Source organism: Acipenser ruthenus, chromosome 8 (genome assembly GCF_902713425.1).
Source record: "Acipenser ruthenus chromosome 8, fAciRut3.2 maternal haplotype, whole genome shotgun sequence".
NCBI classification, from domain to species: Eukaryota; Metazoa; Chordata; class Actinopteri; order Acipenseriformes; family Acipenseridae; genus Acipenser; species Acipenser ruthenus.
This window is the reverse complement of record NC_081196.1, coordinates 63830874-63855886: the sequence shown is the minus strand read 5'-3', so window position 1 is coordinate 63855886 and position 25013 is coordinate 63830874. Positions and strand designations below refer to the sequence as shown.

General features: G+C 39.7%; 1 protein-coding gene across 2 annotated transcripts in view; it reads left to right on the top strand.

Annotated features, from left to right (window-relative positions):
* Positions 1 to 25013, top strand: part of LOC117407361 (gamma-aminobutyric acid receptor subunit gamma-3-like) — a 161790-nt gene that overhangs the window by 1094 nt on the left and 135683 nt on the right. For both annotated transcript variants that reach the window (XM_059029474.1, XM_059029473.1), the window contains exon 2: positions 1062 to 1207. In XM_059029474.1, the coding sequence (XP_058885457.1) occupies positions 1062 to 1207 (146 nt within the window). The remainder of the gene's footprint in view (positions 1 to 1061; positions 1208 to 25013) is intronic.

The following is a 25013-nucleotide window of genomic DNA, read 5'->3' as shown; positions in this document are numbered from 1 at the left end:
TATTAACACCGCAGATCCTCCTCACTTGCGTGTGAGTTGTTTGGGGCAGTGACAAGCAGAACACATCTCAAGCTGTCATACACTGAAAGAGCAGCAGAAACTTACAGCTGTGCTACGCAGACGTGGCCAGGAAACAAAGGATCTGTGCTATTTATTTATTATTTTGCTTTTTAAATGGGAGCTTTTAGTAAACTGCGTTATAAAGTATGCAAAACAGCAGCCTCTCTATCAGCTGGACACGTTGCCCTGGAAACCATCTCTGTAATAGCAACCCAGGCTGCTTGAGATAATAGCAGCCAGGTATGTAGTTCAGTAAGTTTTAATCTGCTGCTTGACATCCAACCCAGTATCCCTTTCAAAGTGATACATTCACATATATACTGTATCCCAATGTATATCAACGGGAGTGTGCTCGGGGGTTGCCGTTTAAGTTTGTTTAATTGATATAATTATCCTGCCAGCAGGGAACAATAGTAATCTTTAAAAACGTCCAAATGAATGGAAAAGGAATAACCTGCTACCAATCTTATCTGGATTTTTTCTTATTTTTTTTATATATTATTACACCTTATGTTGACAAATACAATATTACAAGTGTTGCATTATTTACAGGTATACTGTATTCTAGTCTTTACACTGTATCACGCTGGTCCAGTCTTTCTAGGCGTATTGACGTTTCCACATCATTACGTATTTAATGGTGACAGAGATTTAACCCATGTGAGTGTGGGGCCCTGTTTATTATAGTGAGTGCCTTTGTCAGAATACTGATTATATTTGACTGGTATGCATGTTGATATGCTGTAGCTGAAACTCTTTTAAAAAGTAAATATTCTAAGCTGTTGATACACGTAATCAGTGAGTAGTAATCTCGTTCTAGAGACCTCGCTCAGATGATGATTCTGTTACTAGGAGACCATGTATGTACATGTGATATAAAGTGGCTGTTCCACAAAACACTTTGCATGTCCATTTGTTTGCGGCTTTGCATGAACCAGGGACTGCATTTCAATGATTGCAATATCTTCGCAGATCCATTATTATCGTTTGTTGTCTTCCAGTTCCCAGAAAGTTCATGATGAGGAAGAGTACGATGACGTGACAGTCAACCAAATGCTGGCCCCCAAAGCTCACGAGGCAGACGCCACTCAAATACTGAACAATTTGCTGAAGGAGTACGATAAGAAACTTCGACCAGACATTGGAAGTGAGTTCTAGTATGTACTTTATGACAAACCCTGCCTTCAGGTCACACATTTACAATTTCATTCGGTACCATATGGTTAAGAGCGCTGTGCATGTTCTTTTTATTTTGTTTGTTTGTTTGAAGAGCTTATGTGCTTACTGTATAATACACAGGTTCAAATAACAAATACATTGAACATGTGGATGACCGTATTGATTCTAGAAAAAAAAAAGAAAAAAAACCTCCTTATCCACAGAAACAGTTCAAGTCACTTTTTTAATATTGGTAATCTAACAAAGCCTGAAAACTAAAAACGAATAAGGTTGCTCCTGTTGCCTTTATAATTGGTATCATCACTCAGGGTAACCAAGGTAAATCATGTATCTTTATTCTAGCAGTTAAAATGGCCCGTGAATAAAAGTGGAGGTAATTCTGCCTGCAAGCTGTAATGGAGTCTAAGGACTGAACAATGTACAGCTGCAGTACATGCAGAGCACAGAAGAAAGGGAATTCCCTGTAACTCTTTTCCAAAACTATTTATAGCCTTTCACTGAGCAGAAAGCTCTTTCTCTTGTCTCTATGACTACAGTATATGAAGACTATAGCAATTCAAAAGGCAGACAAGTTATGCTTTGCTGAAGTATTTATCTAGCACAGTTAGGCTGTAATGAGTGCTGTATGATTAGGGGGTATACAGGTGTTTGCTAGTATATGATGTGATCTATGAGATGTTCCTTGGCTGTAATGAGTGCTGTATGATTAGGGGGTATACAGGTGTTTGCTAGTATATGATGTGATCTATGAGATGTTCCTTGGCTGTAATGAGTGTTGTATGATTAGGGGGTATACAGGTGTTTGCTAGTATATGATGTGATCTATGAGATGTTCCTTGGCTGTAATGAGTGTTGTATGATTAGGGGGTATACAGGTGTTTGCTAGTATATGATGTGATCTATGAGATGTTCCTTGGCTGTAATGAGTGCTGTATGATTAGGGGGTATACAGGTGTTTGCTAGTATATGATGTGATCTATGCGATGTTCCTTGGCTGTAATGAGTGCTGTATGATTAGGGGGTATACAGGTGTTTGCTAGTATATGATGTGATCTATGAGATGTTCCTTGGCTGTAATGAGTGCTGTGTGATTAGGGGGTATACAGGTGCTCTAAATAATGTGCTTGGGGATTATATTTGAAGTGGTCTCTTGTTAGCAGCCGTTAGATGACTCGTTTCTGGGTAAATCATCATGTGATAAAAAACTATTCTGTATTCAGCCATCTCCTCTAATTGAAACAGCATATGTCGCTTTCATATTATACTTCAATTCCTAAAACAAGGGGCCAGCTGTGTCCTACCATGAACGGGGTACAAAAACAATACCTTCATTGCACATTTCTTTACTGTATAATGAGCTTAATTGCAATATTGTTTGAATTGCTTTGAAAGTACTGCATTGACATGTAGCTACTTATTTCCTTTGGCTCAGCTGTGAAATTGTGTCTTGGATGCCAAAACACTGGCAAAAAACTAGAGTTCCAGTTTGGGAATACTTCCCCACACTGCAGTTCAGGAAGCTGAGAAGAGCAGGAATTACTGCCATGCTTTCTGCTGAACAGATAATCATGGTCCTGAGGCCTTTTTACTGCATGTCATTTGAAACATGGTTCAAAGGATGGACTGTATTATGTTTTCTTGCTACTGTATTAAAATTACAAGTCTGTGCTAAAGAAACCGAGATAGCAGTTTTCAGCAGCCGACTGGTTCTGAATGTATTTATTAAAGGGTAAACCTGGCAAGTGCTATAATCATTTTATTATTCATACACATGCTTCCTCCCAGACGCTTGCTGCATGGACAAACTGGAATGTCCAAAAAGCAAAGGAGATGATACCTGGACTGACTGAGCATCATTAGAACCATACCCACTCCAGAAACAGAACCAGTTGGCTTATAAATTAGAATGATACGTTTTCAATATTTACTTGAATGACCCTCCATTCACATCAACAGTGGGCCTTAAATGCCTTTGTTGGGAAATAGATGGCGTAGATGAAGTCTACATACACAAAAACACATTTCATATCTTTCAAATATAATTTCACACAATCAGACGCAGGTGTTCTTTTCCTATATGGTTCCAAAGTTACTGTGTCCATCCATGCATAATGATCTGTATCATGCTTTAACACATATTGTAGCTATATCATGTTTGATAATAATAAGCAGAGCCAAATGAAATTAAACCTTGAATCCTGATGTTGTAGGATAGCAACCAAATGGTTAAAATTGGGTACATAAATCATTAGAGTTCTCAGCTTAACAGAGTATCTCAATAAGCAAGTACTGTACCCCCTAAAACCACCTCTGTGATCCTTTCCCCTCTGATTCTAAAGGTTATGAAATGTTCTCTCATGCTAGAGTCAATTAATCACTACTAAAACACAACTACCTGCTCTCATTTTAAATTACAATGCAACTTTCTTTTTTATATAACAGTTGGAATACATTACCCTGAGACAGGTATTGGGAAATGTACATATGCTTTTGGTTCCATCCTGGTAATGTATGAAAATAACTCCGTAATTTGGTACAGTATATGTTGCAGGAATCTCAATGGATTTTTTAATGTAGTTGCCTCATTCTGTACCACAAGCCTATGATAAGAGCTCCTGAATATAACTGTCTGTCCCCAAGCAGTTAATGTGTAGCTGGTGTTTCTCCTGCTGTGCCAGTTCGACTGTGACTCCTTTTACCAGAGGAAAGCTCAGCAGTAAACACAGCCATTTTCAAGAACGTACATATGAACGTATCAAGGTTGGTAGAAGACAAACATTCCTATATTCCTGTTTCCGGTGTGGATACTTGTTCCTCTTTCATTTCATTGAGGTTTTTCCCGTGTCTGGGGTTTTTGTTGGTTGGTTGGAGGACATTACTCAATGTAAACAACAGATGCAACAGACACATCAATACCCTTCTGTTTAATCACTTGTTTCACAAGAGATTTGGTGATACGAGTTGCTAACTCTGTTGCTTTTTATTCTATTTTAAAATCTCAAATAAAGTCTCTTCAGGTGAATAGGGTTTTGTTGTCTGAAGTTGTGATAACCGGGTGTATAAAGGATGAAAACAGCACTTTAACACTGACATGAGATTTGTCCTTGCCACACTTTATTCAGAGTTTTTATACAGCGTTGTCCTCTGCACAGTTACTGTACTTGTTCCCAGTCCCTCCTATTCTCTGTATGTATACATGTAGAGTAGGTGGGGCCACCAGCTGAAAGGTCACATTGTCACATGATCTAAATGGAATGAGGAAGGCGGTTCCATCCTAACAAGCCCAGCTTGTTCTCCAGACAAGTTCAAAGCAGCTCAAAGCCAGGTCAGGGCAGGTTTGGAGAAATATAAGTGACTGAATAATGCAGCAGCAGCAGCAGCACCACCCAGAACCACTAAGAATAATTGCAAACATTAAAAAAAGGTGGGAGATTAAACAGAAATTAAAATGACACTGGAAGATACTTCCTCATTAAGATTTAGGATTTCAAATCCTCAACAATCTTTGAAAAACAAAATGAGTTTCTGAATGAACATATCTCAAGATACGAGGCAAGAACTAAGCACAAATGAAGATGACCCATTTCTCAAGGATATGTGAATCATATTGAATATGTTGAAAAAGATATTGAAGCAATGCATGTAAGACAGCAAGCGCCAATGGTAAGTGCGGTGCTCTGTTGTAAACCCTGCAGGCTGTTCAGTAACACTTCAACACTGCCTGTTCAGTGGCCTGTAAAAAGCATGTCTAGAGACCGCTCAACAGCAGTAAAGGCAGGTTTATGAACCTCTGTGCACAGGAGGCAGTTGTATTGGACATGGGTGTGTATGTAAACATAAAGCAAATGTGCTGGTGATAATTGTATTGCTTGTGCTCCTCACACATGCCAGAACGAGCACTGGAGCAGTGCAGCCCAAGCACTACAGATAGCCCGATGGTCTGGTGTGAGATGCAGCAGGCCAGTTTGTTTTCTGTAGTTTTTAGTTTGCGCTTGTTTGTTGGTACCTCTTGATGTTACGGCCTGCATGGTTGACTGTGTTTTTGTTTCAATGTCAGTGCTGGTTTTGCCTGAGAACAGAATGTTTTTTCGGTGTTGTTATGATCTTTGAAGCACAGAAATACAGTAATTGGTCAAAAACGCTCAGTATGCTATTAGTATTTCTTATTAGTACCAGCTACATTAACACTGGAAAAAACAAAGCATTTCACTGCTGCACTTATGCTTACATAAAAAAAAAACTAAAGTTTCTGTCCAATGTCTGTATTTGCCAGTAAGAAGCTGTTTGTAAAATAATTATGTGTGGGAATTTGTTTCATTTTTTCTTTCACGCTGGTTGATTTTTAAATATATTCCATCAACAGTGATGTTCGCCGGCAGTCTTTAGCACCTTGCTTTAAATGGTGCTTTTTTATGGGAAGCTGTTAATCCATAAATCCTGTGTGAATAGTCTGATTTGCCGTTCTAACAGTACTTGAGCCTTAGCCTTGTGACCTGCAGCTTGGTGGGCTCGCGGGACTCGCTGGACAAACTGATTGATCACTATGCTATAGAAATCCTCCCTGGTTAGAACTGTTTGGGATTGCATGTGTATTAACTATATTCAGAGATTCAGAGGAAATAACTACTCTCATCCATCTTCGTGAAGGACCTTGATGCAGCACTAGTTTGTATGATTAGCCAAGGTTTTGCATTATTGAGGGTTTTCAACCTGCAAAGAAACTTGCATTCACCAACAGGATGAGCTTGTTTTACCAGGGTTCTCAATAATGGGTGTCATTTCCTTAAATCGCTACATTAGTTTCAATTGGCACTTTGCATTCCCAGGACAGTTCATACAACTAAATGTTGTGCAGTGCTATTAGCTGTGTAGCTGCATGCAGGTCAGCATGCTTTGCTTCTGGAATTTAAAGAAGGAATAAGGGATTGTCAGGCAGGGACAGTGTTTGGAATGATTTTAGAAAAATGAATTGATAACAGAGCAATATACTGTATGCATGATTGAAAGCAATGACACATTTCATGAATTCGATTTACTCTGCAGCTTGTGCTGTGTGGTAGGCTGCCATTACAGATTTTGCATGGGAGACCCAGTGCTCTTGAATGGCTTGTGAATACAGGTTTATACAGAGGGGAGCATGTGTCTGTAGGTTCACGCCCAGCCTCCTCCCTGTTACACAGCCGCGACAGATGGAGCTCTCCTACAACCTGATTCATTACACATCCCTACTGAAATTGCACATAGCGTGGCACCACAGATTTGTCAGTTACCCTCAACTGTAATATCCATAGATTTGTACAGTTTGGTATAACAATCCACCTCTGCTGTACCACTGGCCTTCCTGCTGCAGTACACTGTTTCTATTGCCAGTTACTACATCACCCCAGGAGCGTGCTTTGACAGTGTATTCAATGGGAAGGAATTAGGTTCATGATCACAGGAGGTGTTCTTGAACACCGGTCTAGGCATTGCCATCAAAACCATTGGGTTGTTTTTTTCATTACTTTCTTTTATTTCTCCTCTTCTGTGTTAACCAAAAGTTTCGAATTTTACTGGGAATTTTATTTTATTTTATTTTTTTACAATTGAACCAAAAGTACAGTACAGTTCATAGCTTGGAAAAAGCTTTTTTATAGCTTCCCCACATCTAGACAACAAGTGTTCACTTATAAAGTTAAAATCCAAAAGCAAAGCAGATGCATACGTATACAAAGGAGAGTTATCAAAGCCCTCTTGCCATGTGTCTGTGGTGGGGAGTGAGGCATCGGGATTGCAGAGATTAACAGCAAAACAGAGCAGATGCAATACCACGCACCACCACCGAGTGGCACTAAAGGTGGCATTTCTTCTTCCGCAGGGCCACGGCTCACACAACATTGTACACAAATACAAACAACAATGCCAAACAAACACTGTTCAAAACAAAGCTATAAACAAAAGCTTGCCTCATTTGGCCATGCGCTGCTCCCTATAATAATGGAGGTCCTGCAGCAGGAACGCTGTTTAATCTATTAGACTTTATCTTTACTGCTGTCCTGGGGGGTAAAGGACTCAGCAGTCTCTCAGTTTTCACCAAACCTACTCATCCTAGCTGTTTTATACATGTGGCCAGACCCTCATCAGCAATCACTTATTCAATCAGACCGCTACGTTCATCACCTGATTTGCAGGGATGGGTTTTTAACTCCATACCTGCCAAATATACTAATTTCAACCAACTTTATTTAAAAAAGGAATGCCAAATGAAAGCAGTTCCATGGCAGGCAGTGGACCTGCCTCACCATGTTTTAAAAAGAACCCTGGAATGTGGAATAGTTAGGGTTCCACCAACACATTCTTGGCAACCAGGTTGGCACTGAATTAAGAAAACAAGTCTACAGAGAGTTTCAGTTGTTCAGTAGATAGTGGCTGTACTCTATAGATCAGGGGTCTCCAAGCCTGGCTCTGGAGAGATACAGGGTCTTCTGCATTTAGGTTCCACTGAGCTCTCAGTTACTTAATTGAACCAGTTATTGGCTTAATTAATCAAGATGTACATGTGTTCCAGATCTTCAGCCACTGATGATGTGAAGACACTTCTAAACCCTTGGGGCTCTCCAGGACCTGGGTTGGAGACCCTGCTATAGATGCAATGTAAGCATGTTTGCAGTACTATAGCACACTCCATCAAGTCATCACATACAGCACTGCAGACCTTGGAGAGCCCGGAGATCCTGGGATCAAACTCCCACTCCACAGCTCACATGCTTTGTAACCTTGGGCAACTCATTTGAAGTTGTGCCTCTCTTCACCCAGCTGTAAAACTTGCAGCAGCAGGACCTCCATAAACATCAGGGGCGTAGCGTATTGATCTCAGGTTGGATACACATTTGACAGCCGAGGTGTTTAAACTTCGTACCGCACACACATGCTCGCTCCTCACTGGTCAGTTTCCCTGGTTACGCTGCATGTAGCTCCAGAATTGGATGAAGATTAAGGATCAGTGGAGCCTGATCCAGATCCGCTAAGTACAGCACCTTCACATGATCTGACTGCAGTGATCCTGGATCTGATCCCACTTTTTGTTCTCGTTGGAGTACAACTGGCCCCTGGAGCAGCGGGTCAGGTAGCCCCGTGTATTATTTAATGGCCGGTTCGGCACTGTACATATGCAAAGATAAAACAAAGATACCAATTTATAACGCATTTCTTTCAGGAGAAGCCAACTCTAGGTAAAAATGTTTAGTGATTTTATATTACGTCTTATATTAATATTGTTTTTCTGCTGACAATCCTGTGCAATGTGATGCTTAGCTGCGATACGATACTTACGCAATGGCAACGCCTTCCCCCTCCCCCGTTATAATGATTTAAAGGTGTTTTTTTTGTACTTTTCAAGTATTGTATTTTTTTGCGATGGCCCCGATGCCATGGGTTAGAAGAATTGGAGGTAATTCTATCCATAAATTCACTGTTTGGCGACAGCAGGTTTAAAAAATATAGATTTTCGTAATGTTTTCTTTAAAGAAAAAAAATCCAAGGAAGTACTGTTTTTAATACTGATGTGTTGTAGAAAATGTGTTTGCTTTATGTACTGTATATCATCTCATTAGGATTAGGATTCTCCTACAGATGAAATATACTTGAGTTTCATTTATTCTGAGAAGCCTTTCTTTAACCTTGAGCAGTCAGCTTTCATCACTTGGAGTGCTGTGTTGTTCTCTCATTTCCATTCTTTTCAATATTTTGTACCCGATATGATTCATTGAAGTTTATTTTCACACATCAGTTAATCACAAAGCATCCGTACTTGATGCAGGGTGACTAAAGTCTAAGCTAATGTCTTCTGCTGTTTTTTTTCTACAAATAAATCAAAATAAGATACTACTACTACTACTACTACTACTACTACTACTACTACTACTACTGCTACTAATAATAATAATAATAATAATAATAATAATAATAATAATAATAATAATAATATCATTTTAAAATAAGAGCGTTTATTAATTTAGCTCTTTGGCTTTGTGCATTTTTTATTACTGCATTTTGGGTGTGCAAAGAGATACAGAGTTTGCTTCATTGTTCTTTTTTCCAATCTGTAGGTGTTCATGGAGTTTTAAATAGCACTTGAACAGGTAATGGAAATGTTACCTTCCTTTTGTACAAACAGATGACACCAGTAATACCTTCCTACTTTACAGCTGTGTGCTTCAAATGATTTATCCAGGAATCTTTGCCATTGTACCCTACTTTTATCAGAATAAAAAAGTCTCTCAATGGGGAAAACCTTCCTGTATTGTTTTATAATAGGTAAATGTTGTCAGGATGAGCAGAGGGCTTTTCTTTAATGTACATTGCAGGGCACACTGTGGTTTAATATAAGCAGTGTACAGCGTGATCGAGGGAGACATTAGAATTCCCTCGTCATCATTTTCAAAATGCTGCAACAACATGTTTTTATTCAGACCGACTTTCTTTGTTAAAAATCTTAATATATCCCTGCCTGTTTGAGCTGCTGTAATTCAATCCCTTCCACTCCCAGCTCTATTTCATGTTGCTCCATCACATTATACTTTTGACAATGCGGCCCAGAGTGGATGATAGAATTGCTCTCACTGTTCTCACTGTTGATCGAATGAATTCTTCTCTTCCCGGAGAGACACAATTGCAGCTTTCTAATCCCACAAATATAATACATAATTGTTGTTATTCAACAGCCATGTCACTTGGGAGTGTGATATCATCAGCTACAGTATCTGAAGCTAAGCATGGTTGGGTCTGGTCAGTGCAGTGGGTCTCATCAGTATCTGATGCTAAGCATCCCTGTGTCTGGTCAGTGCAGTGGGTCTCATCAGTATCTGAAGCTAAGCATGGTTGGGTCTGGTCAGTGCAGTGGGTCTCATCAGTATCTGAAGCAAAGCATGGTTGGGTCTGGTCAGGGGCGGACTGGGACCAAAAATCGGCCCGGGAAGTTCGGATCCACCGGCCCACATTTATGTAAAAATCAACATACCGCGAAATAATAATGAAGTCAGCGCACGCAGCGCGCCGTCATGATGATGGATCGGTAAAAAAAAAAATAGATTTAATTTTTCGGGTAAAACTTCTTTCTAAATTGTAGGCTATAGTTACTACTAGGTTTTCAAACATATTAGGGGTGATTTAGGTATGGCTAAGTATAGGCTATGACAGTTGCATTACCATGGCTTCATGATCTAGAAGTCACAAATAATATCCTATTGAAAATATCATAGATTTTTCCGTCTACGAAATATTTTTCTACTCATTATTCTTTGTCTCCGCACATCTCTCTGTCTGCCACCGCTTTGAGGTCAGTGAATGCAACATTGTATCAGAGCTAAATTCTTTCGCCAATTTGTCCAGTTTACGCACCACAGATTATTTCATTGATGGCTCTGCTCTATGCAATTACAATTTTCTGTTACAGTAATCGGTGGTCTAAAATCTAATTGCATATCAGATTATTTTAAACACAAGATTGCCAACAGTTGGTAGGCTATTATTTAGTATTGGTATTTACTGTAAGCAAATAATAAACATGGGTAGCCCATTTATCAAGTAAAAAGAAGCCATTCTCCGCACACCAATACCAACCTCAGTAGGCCTAATAATAAACTGTATAAACACATATCTTATTTATCAATTCTATAAACCATCACCGACCTCACACAGATTGTGCTCTCAATAGGCCTAATAAAAAAAAAAAAAACTGTAAATTCTAAACACATCAGCTCATATTTAGCAATTCTAGAAACCATTAGCAGCACTCAGCGCCAATACCAACCCAAAATTACAATAGGGTTTCAGAACCCCTAATTATATCTCAAAATACAGTCAACTACTTCACCCAAATCCATAGTAAACGAGACTGTCCTACTTTAGGTCGCCAGCAGATGTCGCAGCAGTGGAGAAATACCTTTCACATGCTACTTGCCTTGGGAACGTCCGTTGGGAACGTCTTTGTTATGAGGAGGCTGTGCGGTCCAGTGGTTAAAGAAAAGGGCTTATAACCAGGAGGTTCCCGGTTCTAATCCCACTTCAGCCACTAACTCATTGTGTGACCCTGAGCAAGTCACTTAACCTCCTTGTGCTCTGTCTTTCGGGTGAGATGTAGTTGTAAGTGACTCTGCAGCTGATGCATAGTTCACACACCCTAGTCTCTGTAATTCACCTTAGATAAAGGCATCTGCTAAATAAACAAATAATAATAATACTTGCGTTACTGACAAAGTCAGGAGGAATTTGTAGCCCAGACCAATTACGTGATAGGCATCAGTCAATAAATTATATCGGGATAGAATCAAATAGCAACACATGGCACAGTTTTGCATGAAGTGCACGTTTTGTTCTCTAGCTCCAGCTCTTCTTCACATGCTCCACTGTTTCCATCCTCCTCAGGCATCTCACTTGTTGTTCTGACCCTGTATCCATCCCAAGCTGACATCTTCAGTCTGTCCCACTGTGTTAGGGTGATAACAAAAAAATGTGTCCAGCTCTTTGGACTGAGGGCGTGTGAAGTAATCAAAGCTATCGGCTGACCCCCCTGCATTCACTTCAAATGCCTGCATCTTGTCTCTCTCTCCTTCTCTTTCATCAGCTGTTGTTCTCTCTGCACTGGACCCTGCAACAGCATCCATTCTGTCCCTCTCTCGCTCCTCAAGCTCAGCTGCATCTGCTTTACTATGTATAAAATAACAACAGCAAATCAATTTAATTAATACCTTTAGCAAACTTTATTATAATTTGAAAGAATACTCACAAGAACATAGCTTGTTTAATTTATAAAACGGATAGTTCCGGTCCTCCTCTCTGATTGGTCCATATTCAACCATAGGCCACTGTTAGGCCTTCTCACCGTTCCATATATCTTTGCGCAACAACCTAATCAACCTCGACCTAAGTATCAAACACAATCAAATTCATGTGAAACGATTGCTTTCAAATTTTGGGATTTTGTTAGTGTGATACAATACATGCAATGTGAAATCTACACTGCGAGTGTCCAGTAGGGGGCAATACTATTGCCAAATGGCATGTCATGCTATGGTTTTACAAATAAAAATTGGCTAATACCACCATCAGCTCGGCTTGCTATGATTTTGTTTCAGTTTATATCAGGGGTAACCAGCTAAATGGTATTAGAGAGAGAGAGAGAAAGAGAGAATGTTTTTCGGAGCTTAGCATAGCTATAAATAAGCTGACTAGATCTCAAAAAGTGACTAACGTTACAAATATTGGTGTAGCCGTTTTATAAAAGCAATAAGGTAGGAGAGGCTGTGATATATCGTGGGCGTTAACCAGGGCGTTATTAGGTACGAGGTGCAGCCGAGTCTTTTAATCTATTTTAATGCAACCATAAACTCTACTGCTTGTACCTGCTGTGCTCGACCCTGCCACAGCGTCATCTTCTTCAGTGGGCTCCCTAGGCTGAGTCAGCTGATACTGTCATCCTGACGTCCCTCGCTCTCCCTACTACCAGCCGCCCTGCGGAACACGTCCGTTATTTTTGTGCACTTTGCGGCATCTGCCTCGAGAGTCCGTTGTTGTTTGTCTCTAATCTTTTCTGCCCCACTTTTTCTTTTTCTATCCATTTTCTACACTGACACTCAACCACTATCAATACAAGAGGTTCAAACGAAAGACGAAATCTGGTTGACCAATCCCATTCTAAGAAAATCCGGGCAAGTCCAATCAGGGAGTGGCCACTCCTCGCCCCCCCTTAGATATTGTGATATTGGATCTACCCAAGAGATGACTGGTGTGGTGATGTGTGCACACGCGAGAGCGAGACCGCCACGTAAATAACAGCGTCATTCTCAGCATGTAATGGGAAGAAATATAAAAATAATAATTATAAATCAAACGTAGACCAGCGGCCCACGCAGGTCCAAACAGACCGGCCCACCGGGGATTCTCCCACACTTCCCGATGGCCAGTCCGCGCCTGGGTCTGGTCAGTGCAGTGGGTCTCATCAGTATCTGAAGCTAAGCACGGTTGGGTCTGGTCAGTGCAGTGGGTCTCATCAGTATCTGATGCTAAGCATGGTTGGGTCTGGTCAGTGCAGTGGGTCTCATCAGTACCTGAAGCTAAGCATGGTTGGGTCTGGTCAGTGCAGTGGGTCTCATCAGTATCTGAAGCTAAGCATGGTTGGGTCTGGTCAGTGCAGTGGGTCTCATCAGTATCTGAAGCTAAGCACGGTTGGGTCTGGTCAGTGCAGTGGGTCTCATCAGTATCTGATGCTAAGCATGGTTGGGTCTGGTCAGTGCAGTGGGTCTCATCAGTACCTGAAGCTAAGCATGGTTGGGTCTGGTCAGTGCAGTGGGTCTCATCAGTATCTGAAGCTAAGCATGGTTGGGTCTGGTCAGTGCAGTGGGTCTCATCAGTATCTGAAGCTAAGCATGGTTGGGTCTGGTCAGTGCAGTGGGTCTCATCAGTATCTGATGCTAAGCATCCCTGTGCCTGGTCAGTGCAGTGGGTCTCATGAAAGAGCTCCCTGGTACCACAGTAAATCAGGTGGTAACTCCAGGCACGTCACACACTATACCACGGCTATCCTGCGGTGCAGCTTGAAGTGGAAACTCAATACTTTCCTTTTCCAACAGAGTGCGCCAGAGAGCTGTTATCTAATTACTGAGCTGCATACCGCTGTTTATGGACAAGATGGTTTAATATCCCTTCCCTCTCCTGGGACCATGTCTTATATCTATCTATATCTATCACAGGATAAGGTATAAACCCTAAGGTTTCCCCAGACAAGCTCAAAGCTAGCTCTAGCGTAAAGGTAGATATAGAGAAAAATGACAACTCAATATTGAAGCATCAGAACCCAGTGATTGCAAACACCATAAGGAGACAAGGGAAAAGTGGAACCAATCGATAGATTTAAAGACTTTAACCCTGGTGTATTATCCAAACACAATTCAACAACAGCACCTTGTCAGTTTCCCTAGCTCTGTAAATGGGGTCTTTTATATACCCCTTCCAGCACGTGGATCTATCCAGCACAAACACCTTAAATAAAGGATAAGAAACAGTGTAATGCTTTGATATCCGTGCTAAATGCATGTGTTAATATTGCAGTAAAACATTAGACAGTGTGTAGATTGTTCTTTATTTCCTATTTTACATGGGTCTGGCATCTATAAAGCTGAGGGAACACAAAGCCACTCTGCAGCATGGAACCTGGTTTCAGGAGACTAGGTTTCAGGCCACTGCATGGCACACTAGGGGAGACTTTGGGTTTGATACAGCCAAGTTGACTCAAACTAGGTCTGCCAGTCTCCTGGAACCAGGTGTCAAGCCACTGTACCTGAAGAAGTGGCATTGTGTTCCCTCAGCTTCAGAGCCATTTACACATTTATAAATACACAGTGTGTATATAAAACTACATTAATGCAGCAGTTAGGGTTAAACTCATTGCCACAAAAGAAAGGAAATGTGGCGCTGGGGTTTGTAACCTGAACTCGCCAATCCCACCCCCACACAAGCAGCCAAAGGAACCAGACAACACAAGCAACTACATCAGGTACATAGGACATGCAGCTCTTTCCAGAGGACAGAAGAGACATCCATCATCATGGTCCACCAGTGCTGTAGCAATGGACATGCACATCTTCAACACACACACCCACTTCAGGCTGCATAATAATAATAATAATAATAATATATTTGCAATGCAAGTATATATATATATATAATTTCTGGTGAATCTATCTATCTATCTATCTATCTATCTATCTATCTATCTATCTATCTATCTATCTATCTATCTATCTATATTCTCTTGTTACGGTATATCTCCCCTGTGATTTAAACAATAATGTAGCCTTATGTAGAATGTATACAATGCTCTCGTTCTAACTGGAACATCTTTTTTTAATTAAAAAAAGGTTTCCTTGGATTTGGTAGATTAGCCATTCACAGTTTGATGGCCCTGAATATACAGTACTGTACAGTCTATTTAAAGTATGTTAAATAATGGAAAGTAGGCAGCAGTATTTCCCATCTGTGTATTGGGAACTCCCTGAAGCTTGTTACTGCGTTAGGACCAGTTTCAGTAAACATGCAGTGTACTACATTTTAATTGAAATGAGACTGGCCATCTTTAAATCTCTGCGTATGGAATGGATTCTCCCATCTACATTGCATTAACGATGCGATCCAGCCAATTTAATAGAAAATCAGAGGGCAGAGGAGTATTTTACTGGTAGCCTTTACAGGACACTAGGATTTCCACAGGAAAAAAAGCTTTAGAAACAGGGTTCAGCCATCTTCATTAACTCAAAAAGGACATTAAAGCAAAGAACTATATACCAGCACACGAATCAAACATTAAAACAACTGCCAATGCACTACAGTATATACCAGCACAGAAACCAAACATTAAAACAACTGCCAATGCACTACAGTATATACCAGCACAGAAACCAAACATTAAAACAACTGCCAATGCACTACAGTATATACCAGCACACGAATCAAACATTAAAACAACTGTCAATGCACTACAGTATATACTAGCACAGAAACCAAACATTAAAACAACTGTCAATGCACTACAGTATATACTAGCACAGAAACCAAACATTAAAACAACTGCCAATGCACTACAGTATATACCATCACAGAAACCAAACATTAAAACAACTGCCAATGCACTACAGTATATACTAGCACAGAAACCAAACATTAAAACAACTGTCAATGCACTACAGTATATACCAGCACACGAATCAAACATTAAAACAACTGCCAATGCACTACAGTATATACTAGCACAGAAACCAAACATTAAAACAACTGCCAATGCACTACAGTATATACCAGCACACGAATCAAACATTAAAACAACTGCCAATGCACTACAGTATATACTAGCACAGAAACCAAACATTAAAACAACTGCCAATGCACTACAGTATATACCAGCACAGAAACCAAACATTAAAACAACTGCCAATGCACTACAGTATATACCAGTACACGAATCAAACATTAAAACAACTGCCAATGCACTACAGTATATACCAGCACAGAATCCAAACATTAAAACAACTGCCAATGCACTACAGTATATACCAGCACACGAATCAAACATTAAAACAACTGCCAATGCACTACAGTATATACTAGCACAGAAACCAAACATTAAAACAACTGTCAATGCACTACAGTATATACCAGCACAGAAACCAAACATTAAAACAACTGTCAATGCACTACAGTATATACTAGCACACGAATCAAACATTAAAACAACTGTCAATGCACTACATTATATACCAGCACCGAAACCAAACATTAAAACAACTGCCAATGCACTACAGTATATACCAGCACAGAAACCAAACATTAAAACAACTGCCAATGCACTACAGTATATACCAGCACACGAAACAAACATTAAAACAACTGCCAATGCACTACAGTATATACCAGCACAGAAACCAAACATTAAAACAACTGTCAATGCACTACAGTATATACTAGCACAGAAACCAAACATTAAAACAACTGTCAATGCACTACAGTATATACCAGCACAGAAACCAAACATTAAAACAACTGTCAATGCACTACAGTATATACTAGCACACGAATCAAACATTAAAACAACTGTCAATGCACTACATTATATACCAGCACCGAAACCAAACATTAAAACAACTGTCAATGCACTACAGTATATACCAGCACACGAATCAAACATTAAAACAACTGTCAATGCACTACAGTATATACTAGCACAGAAACCAAACATTAAAACAACTGCCAATGCACTACAGTATATACCATCACAGAAACCAAACATTAAAACAACTGCCAATGCACTACAGTATATACCAGCACAGAAACCAAACATTAAAACAACTGTCAATGCACTACAGTATATACTAGCACACGAATCAAACATTAAAACAACTGTCAATGCACTACATTATATACCAGCACAGAAACCAAACATTAAAACAACTGCCAATGCACTACAGTATATACTAGCACACGAATCAAACATTAAAACAACTGCCAATGCACTACAGTATCTACCAGCACAGAAACCAAACATTAAAACAACTGTCAATGCACTACAGTATATACCAGCACACGAATCAAACATTAAAACAACTGTCAATGCACTACAGTATATACCAGCACAGAAACCAAACATTAAAACAACTGTCAATGCACTACAGTATATACCAGCACACGAATCAAACATTAAAACAACTGCCAATGCACTACAGTATATACCAGCACAGAAACCAAACATTAAAACAACTGCCAATGCACTACAGTATATACCAGCACAGAAACCAAACATTAAAACAACTGCCAATGCACTATAGTATATACCAGCACCGAAACCAAACATTAAAACAACTGTCAATGCACTACAGTATATACTAGCACACGAATCAAACATTAAAACAACTGTCAATGCACTACATTATATACCAGCACAGAAACCAAACATTAAAACAACTGCCAATGCACTACAGTATATACTAGCACACGAATCAAACATTAAAACAACTGCCAATGCACTACAGTATATACCAGCACAGAAACCAAACATTAAAACAACTGTCAATGCACTACAGTATATACCAGCACACGAATCAAACATTAAAACAACTGTCAATGCACTACAGTATATACCAGCACAGAAACCAAACATTAAAACAACTGCCAATGCACTACAGTATATACCAGCACAGAAACCAAACATTAAAACAACTGCCAATGCACTATAGTATATACCAGCACAGAAACCAAACATTAAAACAACTGTCAATGCACTACAGTATATACCAGCACAGAAACCAAACATTAAAACAACTGTCAATGCACTACATTATATACCAGCACAGAAACCAAACATTAAAACAACTGCCAATGCACTACAGTATATACCAGCACACGAATCAAACAATAAAACAACTGTCAATGCACTACAGTATATACCAGCACACGAATCAAACATTAAAACAACTGCCAATGCACTACAGTATATACCATCACAGAAACCAAACATTAAAACAACTGTCAATGCACTACAGTATATACCAGCACACGAATCAAACATTAAAACAACTGTCAATGCACTACAGTATATACCAGCACACGAATCAAACATTAAAACAACTGCCAATGCACTACAGTATATACCAGCACAGAAACCAAACATTAAAACAACTGCCAATGCACTACAGTATATACCAGCACACGAATCAAACATTAAAACAACTGTCAATGCACTACAGTATATACCAGCACAGAAACCAAACATTAAAACAACTGCCAATGCACTACAGTATATACCAGCACACGAATCAAACATTAAAACAACTGTCAATGCACTACAGTATATACCAGCACAGAAACCAAACATTAAAACAACTGCCAATGCACTACAGTATATACCAGCACAGAGGTGACAGTAATTAGTAACCTGACTGAGAATGGCCTTCCAGCACTATTAACAGAGTCTGTTTTATTAATATGATATACAGTATACAGCTGCCTCTTAATGAGAGAATCGATTCTGAATTATTAGGCTATTATTTAAATATAAAATGATCAAGGCAAGTCTAGTGTTTCTGAATCTTAAACACAATTAAATATAATGGCTCTAGTCATCGTAATGTACTTTTCTAGACCTTGGAAATGCAAGTTCCATGTATGAAATGCCTGGAGGGGGTAGGCCAGTGCCAGTTTGGCATGATTGTCATCATTTGTATATCTTTTAGCAGACGTATTTTGCTTTAACTTAAAAGTGTAAAAGTTCGACCAAGGTTGTATTCACATTACAGTGAAGCTATTGATACTGATGAGAGCATTGATGATGAGGGATAAGTGTATGAAACACAGCATTGAATTAGATATGATCGTGCATTACAAACATCAGATTACCAGTTTGAGTTTACTGGATTGGCATTATTTCCTTGTCAGGTAAAACTGAACTGAGTATGACTTCTTGTCATCTTCTTGTCTCAGTACAGGGTTACTGTAAGCCCCCCAGCACTAGTATCACGTAGAAAGCTCCCTTCAGAATCCGATCATTTGTGACTTCGGATCTGTTCTTACAAAGCAAGCCAGACGAAACATGACCATTCAAGGGCAGTTTTCAGTTGCATACATGTCTAAAGAAGTGTTACATTGTTTGCAGATTTTCTGAAGCGGGTACTTGTGTGTTTCAGAAGTCTGCATCGTCCAGATCTCATTCATTTAAAGATAATTCATTTTATTTACATTGTAACAAACTTGGATCTCTTTTCTTTTCGCCGTGTGCAGGCAGCTACTGATCATTGTAGTGACTACAGTAATTAGCACTCAGTGGAGTGTAGGAGGTGAATCAGCATATTAACCTAAATACAGTGCCATACAAAAGCAATCATGATTATAAACCTGCACAAATCAAATCAAATGTGGACTCAACATAGAAAACTAACAAACACAAGCACAAAACAAAGCAGATTCTGTAAGTAAAACAACAACCCAGAAACATGATGAGCTTAACCCTAACCCTTTTCTGATACAATCGTGTACATATATTGTGCAAAAAGATTTACACATTAAGTACATTTAACTATGCATACTAACACTGTAATTATGTGTAAGTGCACATGTATTTACTCATGAGTGAAATAACCACAGCACTCTGTCAGTGTTCGTGGAGTTTTCTGTTTTTTATAAGAAGTGTAATGTATGGAAAAGAAAGTGTGTTTGAACCTCATCTTAACCACTGACTTCACTTCTGCATCTGCTTAACATTTCAAAAGGAAGCGTATCTACTGCATGAGGATGCTATTTACTGTATTAAACTGCTGAAGTCACGAGCTGAAATGGTTGTCTAAGTGACTTTCTAATATGTTTTACCTTGATATGCACTGTACTGTGAATAACAAGTACATCAGTAACATACATCTGCTGTCATGGCTGTGTAACTGAAAATGAGAGCTATGAGTGTGATGAACACGTTGCATGTAAAGAACAGTATAGAATAAGAATTAGCAATGCAATGTTTAATCACAATTAGGTATGTGGTTCTCCAGATATATTCATACAGATGAACACATGTGGAGACAGACACACAGACAGACACCTCCCTTGCATCCCCAGAATGGGACATTTTCAACAGCACATGCTACAGCATGGGAACCCCAAGTTTCATGAGAATTGGATATGTGGGTCTCCAGATATATGCATGCATGTGTTAAGGGTGGCATGCGGACGTGCGTATGGGATGTGCACCTCTGCTGCACCCCTCCTCAGGAGATTGCATCCCCATCCCAAGCAGCTCTTCTTGTGAAGGATTTCAGGAAGGTTGGGACGATAACTAGGTGTCAGTTTTTGTTTGTGAAGTTTGCTAACACAGAATTGATATCTGAAACATGCAGTGTTCAAGATCTAATCTAAATGATCGCTGTATATTGAGGATTTCAACAGTGGCAGCTTACAGTCGACTGTTTCAGTGGTACCAGTGCTGACTAGAGACTGCCATCTGGCATTGTCAGATCTGGCCTGTTCATTAGACTGTGCTCCCCGGCAATGTAAGGGAACTGATCAGCCCTGTATGGAAGTTTCTACATCTTCACAAAGTGTTTTTCCTCTTGGAGGGCCAGTCCATTCAGCATGGTTCCATTAAAATCAGTGTAGAATTGTGCATTGTATTAATGTGGGTTTGCATTCCCCTGCTGCATGAAATACATGTATCCTGATGAGATTGCGTTTGCCTGCTAGCAGCAGGGTTTCTAAAGCCTTTGACCACGCAGGGCTTGTGATGTGCTGTGAAAGGTGTGTTAGTGCCTCTGTGTACTTGCTTGTGCATGGTGGGGGGAGTGTGGGGGAAGACAGAACTGTGCCTGCTTTAGAAGGACATGAGTAATTACAACAGGATCGAGTGGGAAGGAGTGGGTGGGCCCTGATGATTTTTTTTTAAGGAATAGATTGGGAGGAATCTCATCTTGCTGGTACACTTCTTGGACTGTCATTCAGAAATGATTAAAAAATAAATGAGGTTCTAGTAGTTCAATGTCAATGCATGGTCTTTCTGATTAACTGTTTAACCTCTGAATTATTAATTATTAATAAGACACAAGAATTGTTTTTTTAAAATATTTTGCGCTTTACCCTCTGTAACATTGTATCATCTAAAACATTCTCACTCCCTTATAAACTGCCTGAGGCCAGCGTCTACATGGAAATACCTCAAGGGTAAATGATTCATAATATCTGAATGCATCACTATGCATGTCTAACTAACCTACTTGACTTTTTTGAGGATGCAACATTGAAAATGGATAATTGCAAAGCATACAACATGGTTTATTTAGATTTCCAGAAAGCTTTTGACAGTCCCGCATAACAGATTAATTCTCAAACTGAACACAGTAGGGATTCAAGGAAATGCATGCACATGGATTAGGGAGTGGTTAACATGTAGAAAACAGAAAGTACTGATTAGAGGAGAAACCTCAATGGAGAGAGGTAACCAGTGGTGTACCACAGGGATCAGTTTTAGGTCCTCTGCTATTCCTAATCTACATTAATGATTTAGATTCTGGTATAGTGAGCAAACTCGTTAAATTTGCAGACAACACAAAAATTGGAGGAGTGGCAAACACTGCTGCAGCAGCAAAGGTCAATCAAAATGATCTAGACAGCATTAAGAACTGGGCAGACACATGGCAAATGACATTTAATAGAGAAAAGTGTAAAGTATTGCATGCAGGCAATAAGAATGTGCATTATAAATATCATATGGGAGATACTGAAATTGAAGAAGGAATCTATGAAATGTCTTCATCTAGACAATGTGGGGAAGCTATAATGCCAATAATATGCTTGGATATATTGTGAGAAGTGTTGAATTTAAATCAAGGGAAGTAATGTTAAAACTCTACAATGCATTAGTAAGACCTCACCTAGAATATTGTGTTCAGTTCTGGTCACTTCGTTACAAAAAGGATATTGCTGCTCTAGAAAGAGTGCAAAGAAGAGCAACCAGAATTATCCCGGGTTTAAAAGGCATTGAATCTATTCATTCTTGAACAAAGAAGACTACGTGGCGATCTGATTCAAACATTCAAAATCCTAAAAGGAATGGACAATGTCGACCCAGGGGACTTCTTTGACCTGAAAAAAGAAACAAGGACCAGGGATCACAAATGGAGATTAGATAAAGGGGCATTCAGAACAGAAAATAGGAGGCACTTTTTTACACAGAGAATTGTGAGGGTCTGGAACCAACTCCCCAGTAATGGTGTTGAAGCTGACACCCTGGGATCCTTCAAGAAGCTGCTTGATGAGATTCTGGGATCAATAAGCTACTAACAACCAAACGAGCAAGATGGGCTGAATGGCCTCCTCTCGTTTGTAAACTTTCTTATGTTCTTATCAACACCTTTGATACCCTTGATGCAACTGAGCACTAATAAGAGGACATCACCCTTTGGTAGTCAGTCAGCTTCATAAAGTCAAATAATAATGGGTAATAATGTTACGTTAACATATTGAGTTACATACAGCTTTGTAGTTTTTCATATACACAACGGAAAACTTGCAACATTTAAAAAATGTGACATTTCGAAATCTCACATGAAATACTGTGCTACTATTATGGCTTCTGGTAGACTTTTGCAATATCATGTTCTAGTTCTTTGATCACACAATGTTGAATAAAAGATCTACATTATGTTCATAGGGTGTTATATTATTTTATTTATTTATTTATTTATTTTTTACCCCGGTTTTCCACAATTTGGAATGCCTAGTTGTTATTTGTATCCTGGTTCACCTCTGCAACCCCCTGATGACTTGAGAAACGGAGGCTGGAACACACGTCCTCCGAAACGTGTTCCTGCCAATCTGTCATTTTTCGCACTGCGGATCCACAGCGAGGCCACCAGACCTATAGTGCCGGAGGATAACACAGGTCGGCCACAGGTGTTGCTGGTGCGTAAGTAAGGAAATGCTGTTAGAGTTATATCAGCCAAGAGCACAGCTTGTTGCTAACTCTGTTTTTTAACCCCTTCTACACTAGATGTAACATAGCTATTTAATGTCCCCCCTATAGATTTTGTGAATGTTTTCATGGGCAGCATGGCTGCAGCTGGGGGCGGTAGGTTGATGGGTCCAGTTGGTGTAGGAATACACGCAAAGCCTGGGAGCACACTGGCTTAATAACTGGAAGAGTTATCCAGCTTAACAAGTCCATGTTCATGTTCCCACCTGCAGGTGGCCGTGGCTATGGGAGTGGCTGTGGAGGGGGTTGGGTTGGGATCATGTCTGTCACAGGATATGGGTGGAGTACTCCAGGAGCGACAATAACACCAAGTGCACCAGGAAAGATTTTGTTTAGCTTAGTTTTTTATTGGGGCTTTATTTGCCAAATTCAGCCCTAGTGTAGCATTACATTGTGTAGTTAAAGCACAAAGTACCTTATCTCCTCAAGAGACCCTTTCAAACAGGTTATCAATCCTGGGAAATATTTACTCCAGTATAGATACTGGGGACATGATTATGATATAAATGTCTCTGCAGGCAGGTCATTAATTTAAAGACATTGTTTGTGTTTACAGGGACAGACTGAGTTTGTGTCATTTTCAAATATGAGAGATTTTTAATATCAGCGGTTGAAAAAAAAATGTTTATCAAAGATGCCTGTCATGAGTAAGACTCATATTCCCCATGACTTTATTTCTGTTGCTAACCACTGGATTGACCCTGTTTGAAATATGGCATAGAGCAGATATTTGACACAGTGAACACAGCTACAGCTTTTGAGTCAAAGCATGAAGTTACCAACGGTGGATGCCACAAGGGTAACCATGTGTAACTGAGTGACCATCATTTAACAAGCATGTATAATGAACAAACTACTGTTAACACATGACTCTTCTTTGACCAGTTTCCTAGGTGATAATTACATTTGGTCTTGGGTATGATCTAGACTTGCTGTGGTTAGTGTTTAATTCACAAGAAAGCTGATTATTGCTGCTGCTCTGTTTCATTACTATCTATCAAAAAAACTAAAAGCATTGGTACACGGAGGTATTACCCTCATCATCAGCCTTTTACTATTGTCTACAATTATCCATGCTGTCAATTGTGCATCTAAATGGGCATCTTTTAATATAACAATAAGCAGTTCTGCAAACGATTACAATCACAGCATAGCGATGGATTTGGAGAAAAGAGATGGCATGAGTACTTTTACACTGTCCAGTGGTTTTAGAGCTGTCCAAAATAGTCACACACAATACAGAAAATAAATGACAGCCCAGCCCAGCCTCTCTCCCTATCCCCTTATCTATAGAATACGAAGACCCATATACAGAAAGTTCAACATAAGGGTCCCCTCTGCACCTAAATAAGCAACAGTCTGCAGGGAATCATTGTCTAACCTTATAAGACACATAACTGAAGCTTTTTCTGGAAAGATAGTTTTCCACATGAAACACACAAGCCATTCCTATAGAAAAAAAACTACAAGTTACACCCAGCATCTCCCCTCCCTAAGGCAATGCTATCAAGATCCACAATTTGATCGCAGTGTAGATATTTAGTACCTGTACAGCAGATGGCGCGGCCTGTTGTTTATTTACACTGCAGTATACTGGACAGCCACATGGTGGGTACAGGTACAATGCACTTAGCATCCAGGGGATAATCATTTCTGAAATAGACTAGGAGTGTGGAATTCATTCTTACCCTTTTCTGGTGTTGCCAGTGGGTTGACAGTGGAGTTTAATAATGGGATTAGT